The 12,327-nt window shown below is 39.4% G+C and overlaps 1 protein-coding gene across 8 annotated transcripts in view; it reads left to right on the forward strand.

The window, feature by feature from the left end:
- The window catches only part of LOC131258381 (uncharacterized vacuolar membrane protein YML018C), a 68,911-nt gene that overhangs the window by 16,894 nt on the left and 39,690 nt on the right, over positions 1-12,327 (forward strand). For 5 of the 8 annotated variants that reach the window (XR_009178080.1, XM_058259673.1, XM_058259676.1 and 2 more), the window contains 4 exons: positions 924-1,310; positions 10,584-10,801; positions 11,399-11,469; positions 11,853-11,954. Coding sequence is in view for 7 of the 8 variants with exons in the window: in XM_058259673.1 (XP_058115656.1) it covers positions 924-1,310; positions 10,584-10,801; positions 11,399-11,469; positions 11,853-11,954 (778 nt within the window). In the remaining variant the exon portion in view is untranslated. The remainder of the gene's footprint in view (positions 1-923; positions 1,311-10,583; positions 10,802-11,398; positions 11,470-11,852; positions 11,955-12,327) is intronic. The other 3 variants (XM_058259680.1, XM_058259674.1, XM_058259679.1) reach the window with 2 other exon arrangements.

Below are 12,327 nucleotides of genomic sequence, written 5' to 3' on the forward strand. Positions count from 1 at the left end.
TACATCTGTCCAACTGTGAGGCATGATGGTGTACCTCTTCTTCTTGCATTCTTTCTTGTATTTTTCAAGCATGGGCTCAACATTTTGACCTCAATCTTTAGAAGTGTGTTTCTCATCACGTGGTATGATGGTAGCTTTAGTTCTTGATCAAACTCCACAATCAGTGGACACAATTGTAAAATATATGCATTTACCAAATTGAATGAAAATGAATTTGAAAAAAAAAAAAAAAAGAAGTAAAAAAAATGAAAGGAATCTTGTAATTTCCAAAAAAAATTCTGTACTTCCTATCTTCCAAATGGCTTTCCATGTCGTTTGCTTGCCTGGGCCGCATTCTTACGTGGTGTACTCATCCATGGGGTCTTTTCATTTTGATTGGCATGTTTCTTAGCCTCTTCATCTTTTTCTACTGAGGCCTTGTCATGAAAATACAAGTCCGAACCACCAGCTGCTTCTTATAAAGCTTCATTCCATTCTCTTTTTGTATCAACTATTCCTTTAAAAAATCGTTTAAAATGCCACTGTTGATTGAACTACATTTTATGATGATGATTCTTATTTTTTCACATGCTAATGGAAAGTCCATACTTGCATCACAGCATTGGAAGCTGAGATCCATTAGCACATGTAATTAGAAAGTATGTCTATCAGGTCAAAATCATTTCTTTTATATGCCATGTCCTCTGAACTCAATTGCCCTATATGACATTATTATCTCACACTTGGCACTTTTCTTCTGAAATGCATAGGTAATGGAATAACAGTTTGCGTTTGTCTGTGGATGCTTTATGTTCAGAGATTTGTCTCATATGCATGATTTGGTTTATGACTTTATGTGATTCTTTTGTTTTGGAATTGTAAATGGATAAATAGAACTTTTATCCTTACACGAGCTGCTGACTCAGCTAATTTTTGTCACGCAGGGTATATTTACAGATTACAAACAGCCATTTGCTATCACATATTTGGGAGCCTCTCTTATGGTAGTCTACCTCCCATTAGCATTCATTAAGGATTGCATATGTAATTCAATGAGAAAGCAGTCTTCTAAAAGTGGTAGAAATGCAGAAACTGTTGACAAGACTTCTGCTGGGCTTGAGTCTCCTATAAACCGCAATGGGATGCAGAAGATCTTGGAAATGGAAATGCAGGATACTATAACTAGAAAAGATAGTGAACAGGACCTTTCTGCTCAGGAAGAAGGGAAGCCGTTGATTGCTAAACGAAAAGGCGACCTGGATAGAGCACTTACCACAAGGGAAATTGCTAAATATGGCTTTTATATTGCCCCTATTTGGTTTATTACAGAGGTAAGGTACTGCAATTGATGCAGTGTTTTCCTATCAAATCTCATTGTGACTCTTTAGTTGCTTCGCTATTCGTAACATTATAAACAACATGGATTCTAAGCATAAGCTTGTGATACCTTTAAGAAAGCTTCAACTAGTTGGACTTGAGTGTCTCATATATATATATATATATATTACGGCCTGTTACAGGTCATTACGAGGCCATTACGGGCAATAAAGTAAACCCAATTTATTGAGAAATGGTCATTGTCACGCCACGAAAACGGTGCTCGGGCCCCTGACTCCACTCTCAGGGTGCGACGAGAGAGGGTTTTTTTTTTTTTTTTTTGTATATGGTTAAACATTAGTGTCCCCCTTTTCATTTCAAATACATCACAAAGTTTTGTATACATCACATTAGTGTCCCCCTTCTTTTTTTTTTTTTTTTCTTTTGTTCTTTTTTTTTTTTTTTTTTTTTTGTATATGGTTAAACATTAGTGTCCTCCTTTTCATTTCAAATACATCACAAAGTTTTACAAGGTATGATAACATGGCCCAAGATATGGCAATTGCTTATAACATTCAATTTACATCTTGTTCTCAAAATACATTCTAGATTTACATCTTTCCATTTATAAAAAGAGAACCTAAGTTATGTAATGAGGAGTTCTCGGCACCCGCTCACCAAAAGCAGCTTGCTAAGGTTTCCTGAAAAGAATATAAACAACCGGCATGAGCTCAAAAGAGCCCAGTAGGTACACCTCTTTACACCACAACAATTCTAAGAATAGCATCATAAATATCAGGTAAATGAAGGTATCAAGTAAAGCAGTAAAATAAGATGAGCATGAATGTAATGCAGAAATGAATGTAAGGAACCACTCCTCCGCATACTCCACATACTCAACATACTGCACATATACCATAAACCAAATAACCATAGGCAACACCACTCGTCCATGATAGTAGGGCATCCTACTCGGACCAACTGATGAAGGATCTCAGCTGGGCCCGACTCTAGGTAGGCATGGGTTGTACCCCCTCCTGATGTGCTATTCTCATAACTCCAGTCAGGCATGGGTTCTACCCTCTCTCGATGACTTCTTCTCATTAAACATATCCCAACACAAGTGCCAACACACATCCAACCACCCATTACAAGTATATATCTATCATCTACCACCACAACATATGATGCAAGTGCATGAAATATTGTGATACATGTTACATATAAAAAGATGATGTTGTGTTTAATGACATGAATTTAAATATTCTAACAATCAATCTTTTGGATTGATGTTACCATCTTCATAGAACAAATAAATAATATCCAAATGGACTCTGTCCACCATCCATTTCAATCCAAGTATAAGATAGAACACACATTCCTGCTATAGGGTTACCATATTTGTAAAGTAGTGAAACATATTGTCATGCCCCCAAAATCCTAGTACCCAAGTAGGCTACTCGAAACCTGAATCCTATGCCCGTGAACTGTAATTATTTAATTATTGACATTATACACACATTCATTCCATACCAAACACAACCAAATCCTTAAATAATTAGAATTCTATTGAAATAAATTCTAATTTCAAAATCAAGTGTCCATGACTCTTTCACCATAACAACTGAAATCGAACTATCTAAAGTATAAAAAGAACAAAATATAACTTTTTGATAAATTTAAGCCTAATCATCCAAGGTGCTAAGTGAAGAAATTTACATGCTTGAACTCTTTGGCTTGGTACTTGAAATGGTTTATTAATTAAGTAGGGTGAGCACAACGGCCCAAAGGGATCACTTCATTACCAAAATTTGAAATTTCCAAATTCATTTCCAAATATATATAATCACAACATATACAAGAATTATGAAGCATCAGTTAAGGAACATAAATAGAGAGAGATTAAGATTGCAGGATATTGTAAATGCTATGACCATTCATGAAATATAAATTAAATAGTAACGTTTATTCTTGAGATATTTTATGAGTAATCTAGGGTAGAGCACTCGCCCTGATCTTTTAGGGAGTAACCCAGGGTAGAGCGCCCTTGCTTATCCTTTAGGGAATGACGTAGGGAAGAGCACCCATGCAGATCTTTTAGGGAATAACCTAGGGTAGAGCACTAGTGCAGATCTTTTAGGTAATAAACCAGGGTAGAGCAGGGAATGACCCAAGGCAGAGTATCCGTAATTCCAAGTTAAATTCTCATCCAAATACAATAAATGAACAACCTAAACATAATCGCACGACAATATAATATATCATTGATTCCACATAGCTCAAGAATGTAAATAAAAGCAAGATCATATCCAAACTAAATTCAAGATAATTGCTATTTATAGAAAGCATGGTAACTCGAGCTTTAATTAAAAGCATCATCGTTCTATGACATTAACCAAAATTAAGTCAATCTTAATCATTGTTTGGAAAATTGAAACTAAGCATAGTCTTGGTGTAAACTTGGAATTTACAAAAAAATGAGAGGGATCACCCACCTAAATAGGTGCACAAGGGTCTAATCTATTGTTGGAAATCATGTGCAAACAATCAAGGTTCGACTCTCTAAGACTTAGTTGAACGTGTTATACATGATTCGATTTGGTAGGGTTTTAGTGTGAATTGGTGAGGTTTTCTACATGAAAACACACATACTAATTACACATCACCTAATCTAGGGTTTTTGGTTTTCCTAGATCGAGATTTAACATGTTAGCACTTTGACTCAGTGAGTTGACTCAGCGAGTCGAATCAACAAGTCATTGGAATAATTTTACAACTACTTTTTATGTTGGAATCAAAACTACCAAAACCTCACTTGATGGATGGAGCATATGGAATGAGGTTCAACCCTGGAAACTATCAGGGTTCAAAAATCAGTGGGTCGACCCGCTAAGTCGACTCAGTTCGAGTTTCTCCTGTCTTCTTCTTTTCTTCTCTGCCTTCTCTTCTTTCTCTTCTTTTCTTCTTCTAATCTTTCTCCTTCCTTCTATTCCTTCCCTACAATCACATCCAGCAGTCGGACGCTTGAATCCACTAACTTAGCAATTCGACAACTCGCTAGGTCTCTCTCTCTCTCTCTCTCTCTCTCTCTCTCTCTCTCCCTCTCTAATAACTTGTTGAACTCTTTTCCCTCTCGCTCTCTTTCATCCTTTTGATCTCTCTCTGATTTCTTCCTCTGATCTCTCTCTCTCTCTAGAGTTTTTTCTACAGTGTTTTCTAGATGTAAGCAAGCATTTTAAAGAGTTTTCGGAGTCGAGTTTACACAAGGATACTTGAATGGGTTGCGATGAGTTGCGGTTGTAACACGTTTAATAGGTTGCTTTTGGCGCTACTTCTTGGTTTGCTATGGCTTGTGGATTTTTTGATTTTGGTTGGGGCTTGGTGATTAGTTGCTCATCAAATGGGGCCATGCGATTGTTGGTTTCGATTTAAGGATTGAGGACTATACATGATCAGCCGTCAACATTTCACGGTGAGGAAGACAATGATCTCTAATGGCTGGCGGATTTGAGGTCTTGAAGAATCTTGTTGTCTCAGTTGCACTGGGCGGTTTTGATTGAATGTACGAAGCTTGCGGAAACCTCAGATCGAAGCTTTGAAGTGCTTTAGTCGGAGGGTCGCAGATTGGAAGGTTTTCGATGTCACAAGCTTGAGCAACATAAAGCATGGAGATAAACGCGGAAAATACTTGGATTTGATTGGCTTTCAACAACTAAAGTTAGCTAGAGCAATGCTCGTTGTCGGAGAGTAAGAAGGTTCCGAAAATTGGATGGTCTAGATCGATTACTGTAGCTTGGAGTTATTGTGAAGCTTTGTGGGGAAGTAAGAGGAGCTCGTTTTGCACAACTTATCTCAGACACAGTGAACCTAGGTGGGGTCTATTGTGATATCTGAGAGAGATCCAATCCGTTCATTAGGTTTGCTAGGTCTTGATAGGGCACGAATTCAAAACTGAGGCAAATCTAAGGTTTGGGTAGGCCGAATGAAAGGAAAACAGAAGGGGAGATGCTTGCCATTGAAATCCTCCTGGATTGATGTTGAACGGTCTGGATCATGAACAAGTGGGTCTCACAAGGATGGATTGTGGGAGGGGTAAGGATGAGAGTTTGAACGTGTGCTGCATGGCAACACACATTGTCGCTTGGAGGTTTTTTTTAAAATAGATGGGCTGATGGGGTAGTGGGCCCCACCGAGATGTTTGTGGGAAATCTACTTTGTTCATTAGATTTGTCAGGTCAAGTTAGGGTATGGGCACAAAGATGAGGTAGATCCAAAGCTTAAGCAGGCCATACAACATGAAGAGTGTATAGGATGCTGGCTACTGTTGAAGACATCTTTGAATCCTATAAGAGTGTTTACATATCATCTATAATGTTCATGGGGTCCTTCCTATTGAGATGAATTAAGAACATAGGAGTTTTAACCACATGAACTTCTGTGGTCCTACGGAAGATGATTAATGACTATGTGCTAAACTCCTGATGATGAATGGCTTGATAAAAGGTGAACCGTAGATTATCTTATTAAGGGCTAAATGAGTATTCTCACTTGTTGGGATCGATGCTCAAACAGATGAGTGATGATCTGTAGGCTTGGGATGAATTTCAGGGTGTGTATAAACTCGTACTCAAGAGTGGGTTTGTTAGATCGTGATCTCGACGGTTAGATAAACTTATACAATGGTGGTAGATAAGATGAACAGGTCAGAATTTCAAATGGATATGTACATGAGCAGATGTGATGATTCTGAAGTTGGTTTTACCATGATCGGGCTGTCCAAAAGTGAAGTGGACGGTTGGGTGTCAAAGTCTAATGATGGGTAGTATTTTCAACAGTTGGTTTGATGGATGATTGAGTATACGAAGGTATGTCAGGTCTCTAAAGTTGTTATAGGGCATAAGTTGGTCCAAGTGTGTGTACGCGAGTGCAAATTCAAGTGTCATTCTCCGAATAGTACGGGTTCAAATTGGGATGTATACGAGGATAAGTACTCGCGTACATACGTGAGTGCAAAAATTTTCGGGGTATCACACATATCCAATGGACTCTATCGACCATCATTACCCATTTCAATCCAAGTATAAGATAGGAAACACATTTCTACTATGGGTTTGCCATCTTCATAGAATAGCGAAACACATCCAGTGGATTCTTTCCATCATCATAACCCATTTCATTCCATGTACAAGAGAATTTATACATTCCACATAACGCCAACTTCACACAAGTCCGGGCATCAAAACCCACAATATTGAGAGAGGTCTGTGTACATTCAAGATTAGCTTGCTGTGCTAACCACTTTAATGAAAGGGTTAGTTTACGGGCTAATATAATAGAATACCTGACTACGGCCGCACATATATTAATCCAAATATATGGCTTATGCGATAAATGCGGTATAGGAGTACACCTGAACAATAGTTTATGAGTGCTCAAGTATTCGAGCACATCCCATTGTATTATTTCTTGGAAGAGTACTTGGACATGGGTTTTAGGTACATGACCATAATTTTCCCATTAGTGACTTATTGCCCCCTTGTCCAAATTCTATTTCAAGTGTAATAAACCATGCTTGGGAGGTCCGTCTAGCCTCTAGTGGGCATGCATTCGTGTATGTTAGTAGGCGTTGCATTGCCAAAGGTTCACCTAGTGTAGTGGGCCACACACTATCACAATTTCATATGGTTTAGTGGCTGCATAGCATCACAAGTTTGCCTAGCTGAGTGGGTCACCCAATATCACAAATTCACATGGTTTGGTGGCCCACACAAATACCACAAATTCACATAGCTAATGAGTCTCACAAGTATCACAAATTCACCTAGTTTAGTGGTCAAACAAATACTCTAAACTCAGTCAGCTAATTGGCCCCACAAGTATCTCGAGTTCACATGGTCAAATGGCTACACGAATATCGCAAAATCACATGTTCTCATATGGCTCATTAAATAAAGAAAATCGAGATCAAGGCTCCATAATCAAAGAGAAATCAAGATCAAGGTATGACCTATTTGAAATACATGGTTTCTACTCGAGCATTCACAACATAAATCTAATTGCACCAAAATTTACAATATAATCCAAGAGACAATGAAATATGTGTATCCGTGTATTCGATCATCTACAACATAGTACTATGCCGTGTCGGACCCTTTTGACACAAGGGTCTATTGGCGAACTACGAGTGATATTTGCTAGAGTACTTGAGCAAGGCTACTTGTACGCTATGCTGGTGTACATTGTATAAGTCAAATGGGCTACCCAAGTATACCTGAACAATAGTCTATGTACGCCTTTTATTTGTGCACATTTCATCTGTCTAATGTTTCCTTAGGAGCACACTTAAACATGGGTTATTGTGCCCATCATCTAGTGCGTGTCACATAGGTATGTTTCCCATATGTGCAAGCATACTCTCTAAGAATCGTTGACTAAGTTTGGCTAGGCCCTTTTAGCCTTAGTTAGAGCGCGCTTGAGGAAACTAGCTTAGGCTTAACGGTTACAAGATTAAGCAACTACTCTACATGTTGTTACTGTGACTTAAGCATCAAATTCCACTAACTACTCTACATATCATGTTTCGGGCTTGCAAGCCTCACGTGGTGGGCCCCGTATAAACATAAGGTTGGCCCAAGACCAAATAGGAGGACATCACAGATATAACATATACCTCAAGTAGGCTACACTGACTAGGCAACTTGCATAAACATATATGACAAGTGGATCTTGTGGCGGGACCACACGTATATAGTACATACACTAAGGTACATCCCCAGGTTGGACGTTGTGGGTATGATAGACACATCGCAAGTTCACATAAATAAGTGGCCACCAAGCATCACAAATTCACAAGGTTAAGTGGTCACACGTACATCATACGATCACAGGATTAAGTGCCAACACATACATCACAAGTTCATAGGGTTAAAGTGGCCACATAAGGATCACAAATCCACATGATTTAATGGTCATACATATATTATAATTTCACATAGTTTGGTGGGCCCCAACCAAGGTGGGTCCCACACCCTAAAGTAAACCAATGGTGGTCGTTCACTGATCACCCTTTCCAGATGTGGTCCACCTAAAGTTAGGGCCTGCCTTGTATTTGGGCTTATGCCCTTAAATAGGCTTGAAAAACGTTTAGACAACATGTATACAACATACACACCACGTAGGCCTTAACGTGGGGTCCATGTTGCTGTACATCGTGATCAAACATAGATAGTGCGTGGGTCTCAGGGTTTGACGACATGAATAAAACGCATATGTCAAAGTGGCTCAATCCATTGTGGGTCCACCAAGCGGATGGATGGCCGGATCATCTTTTACATCAAATGGGCTGATCCAAGAGGGGATCTACCAATGACTGGATGGCCAAAACAACCTATGCATCAAGTGGGCCATCCTAAGTACATAAAATGAAGGAAAATTAAAGAAAATGAAGGAGGTGCAAGGTGACCTACCAATCCAGTTGTGTGGTGTTCTCCCATCCGATTGGAACCGATCAAAGCCCTTGGCCCACCTTGATGGCCTACCAAGCCCCCAATATTCCAGCAACATGCCCCTCCAATCTCCCAAAATCTTATTTTCTGTCTTTCTTTTTCCCTTCTCTCTTTTCCTCTTCTTCTCTCTCCTTTTTCTTCATTTCTTTCTTTTCTTTTCTTTTCTTTCTATCTTTCCTTCTCTTCTCATTTTCTTGTTGAATTTCTCCAGCAACTAACTTCCTTTAGGGTAGAAACCTAACTAGGGTGGGGTTTAGCCTAGTTAAACTAACTTGGGTTAGGAATTGTGGAGTGCATGCATTGGTTGAAATGGGGGGTGTGGGGTGAGGTAGCGAACTATGAGCGAGGTGTCATGAGGAGAGAGTGAATGGGGGTGAGGTGTCATGTAGGGTGAGTGGAAGGAGAGAGAGTGAGTGGAGGAGGTAGTGGAATGTGAGGTAAGGTGAGTGGAATGTGAGGTAAGAGAGATAGTGGAATGTGTTGTAATGGGCTATGGGTTTGGGTCCATATGGGCTTGAGTTTGGGTCCAACCCCACTCAAGGGTGTGAGGGTGTGGGGTTTCTCTATTTTGGTGCTCATGTACATGGATGGGTGTGCGCTCGCTTGTGCGTGTTCGCACGTGCGCTACGTTGTGCGGTGCGGGGGCGCAATCGTACATGCATGTACAAAGGGCCACTCACATACTCTCGGAGGTATGGACACGTACGCATGGGGGTATGGACACACACACATGGGAACACGGTCGCATATGCGTGGGAAGTCGGGACACATGCACGTAGAATGCGGTCACAGACAGGCGGGAAGCTGATGCACACGTATGAGAAGTGCGGTTGCACACACACAGGAAGCCGGAGTGCACGTACAGAGGGTGTGGTCGCACGGGAATCTGGAGCATGCACACACGAAGCGTACGGTCAGCTGGTCACACATGTATGGAAAGCCAGAGCGCTTAGAGAATTTTTGATCTGTTACAATCATTGCACATGATTTCTTTCACATATTATTGCATTCGAGTTCCTATGCATGCCCAGGATAAAGGTGTACAAGATTTGGACGACTCATCCATCAGGCCCAAACATACATGTTCCATGGTCCAAAGTTAGGCCGTTTACGTCATCCTAACCTCTCAAGTCTCAACCAGCACTGAGTGCCCAGGAATGGGTGGTGGTTGTGTTTATTTCCCCAAATCAAGTGGTTAGAATTGCCTGGCCAACATATTCTTTTGGTCACTCATGAGTCATGACCCCTATGAGGGGCCCCGGTGGATGAGCAGATGGGGTACTGGATATGTCTGCCATTTATTGCCATGGGAATTGCAATAATGCATGCAAAATGTCATTTGAAATTAGTTTTTCTCAAATTGATCTGTTTTGCTTTTATATCATAGATTTACTGGTTTATTTTTTTATTTTTTATTTTATTGTCCTGATACATTTTAAGCTCTACACTTGACCCTATTGTCTATATTTTGTGATCAAATATTGAAATTTCTTTAAAATACTTGATTTATGCATCCATTTCCCATTAGACCCACTTATCCACACACAAAATAATGATATGATAATAATAATAATAATAATAACAACAACAAAAAATAAGAATAAAAATAGATAAACTCATCTGCCTTTCTAATTTGTGAAAAAGAAGGATAAAAATAGATAAACTCATCTGCCTTTCTAATTTGTGAAAAATAAGGATAAAAATAGATAAACTAATCTGCCTTCCTAATTTGTGAAAGGAACAGGATCCAAATGCTTACTGTTCTCTTTTTGTTGATTACAGTATTTATCAAATGCTGCACTCGCACGCACAAGTGTTGCTAGCACGACAGTACTGTCCTCAACTTCAGGACTTTTTACGCTTTTCATTGGTGCCCTTCTGGGACAAGACTCTCTAAATATAGCGAAAGTAGTTGCTGTTTTTGTCAGCATGGCTGGTGTTGCCATGACAACTCTGGGGAAGACTTGGGCCTCTGATGAATTGCAGATAAGCTCTCCTGGGTATGTTTTCTTTACATGATCTCAGCTGATTCTGTATGCTATTATCAACTTCAGGATGTCTACAAGCAGGCCTCTTCCATTTCTAGATGCTCAAAATATAACAAAATATCAGCTAGTGTATATTATTCATGCAGAATAATGTTAAAAAAATATATATATTTTTCATAGTTCTGTTCCACTTTAGTTTAACAAGTTTGTGAAACCCTTCTTTCAAAAAAAGAAAAAAAGAGGTTGCTAAACCCACACATGCCTCTACCACATGCAGATCACCAACCTGGGCCAAAAATCAGGCAGGTCTATTAATCAGCTAACCACAAACGTAAATTTGCATGTGGAGACAATTTCTGTAAAATTGTCCAACTGTTCATTTTTTTCATATATGGTTTGATAGTTGACCTGCCTGCAGTTTTAACCATGTCATCTACGTGGCTGTCCCACTAGTGCATGGCTCAGATGTCCCACTCACATGCCAGTTAGCTCCTGTCGCCATGTCTAGAGGTTTATGTGGATGATGTGGGCTCAATGAAACTCTAATTTATTATGTTCTTTTTTCTTTTCCTTCATTTTTTTGATTGTTACATTTGAAATTTTGTGCAGAAGTGGAAAACGTTCTCTTGTTGGAGATCTGTTTGGCCTTCTCTCCGCAATGTCATATGGTCTATTTACTGGTTGGATGTTATCCCTGCCTCGTATTACAGTTCATTTTTCCCCTTTCTAACCTCCCATAGTTAAGGCTGAGTTTGGACGCACAAGTGAATTAAATTTGAGCACTCAATTTAATCAAGAGGAAACGACGTATGCTAATGCTGTTTCCTAGCATCCATGATGATGAAATATCCTCAAATTGCACTTACATTTCTTTCAAGTCCAATTTGAAACTAACATAACTGCAATTTGGATCATAGACCCTTGGTTTGAGTGCTAAGGGAAGAAATTTGCATTTTTTTGTTATTCCCACTTATATTAATTGCAGTCGATTTGGTAGCACGTCCACATGCAATCTTAATGGATTATAATGCTAAAAATTGATCATAAAATCATCATGTTGCAGTGCTACTCAAAAAGTTCTGTGGAGAGGGAGGAGAGAAGATTGATGTGCAAAAGTTATTTGGATATGTTGGATTATTCACGCTTGTTGCCCTCTGGTGGCTTGGTAAGCTTGCCCCATAGATAATGCTTACTAGATTATACAAACTAGTTATTGCCATCTTATTTCAGTAGACCATACAACACTTCTGTTGTCCATATGCAATTTCTTTAAATATTAGTGTAAGCCTGAACTTACAAGTGCCCACAGTGCATTTATTGCTTTGCTTCAACTGGTTCATTCTGTCTGCTTTTTGCAGATCTCCCTTGATTTCATGGATGTTGTACCATCACCTGCACTCGTTATCTAGAATACTTCAATTCTCTGTGTTTCACATGGTATCAGAATGTTGGGTTTTTGAATTCTTATAGGGCTTTGTGCTTGTACACTTTTTTAGTGGATGTGATTGGCTAGATCTTATATTCAAGGGTGGAGGCCT

The sequence above is a fragment of the Magnolia sinica genome, chromosome 10 (genome assembly GCF_029962835.1).
Source record: "Magnolia sinica isolate HGM2019 chromosome 10, MsV1, whole genome shotgun sequence".
Lineage (NCBI taxonomy): Eukaryota > Viridiplantae > Streptophyta > Magnoliopsida > Magnoliales > Magnoliaceae > Magnolia > Magnolia sinica.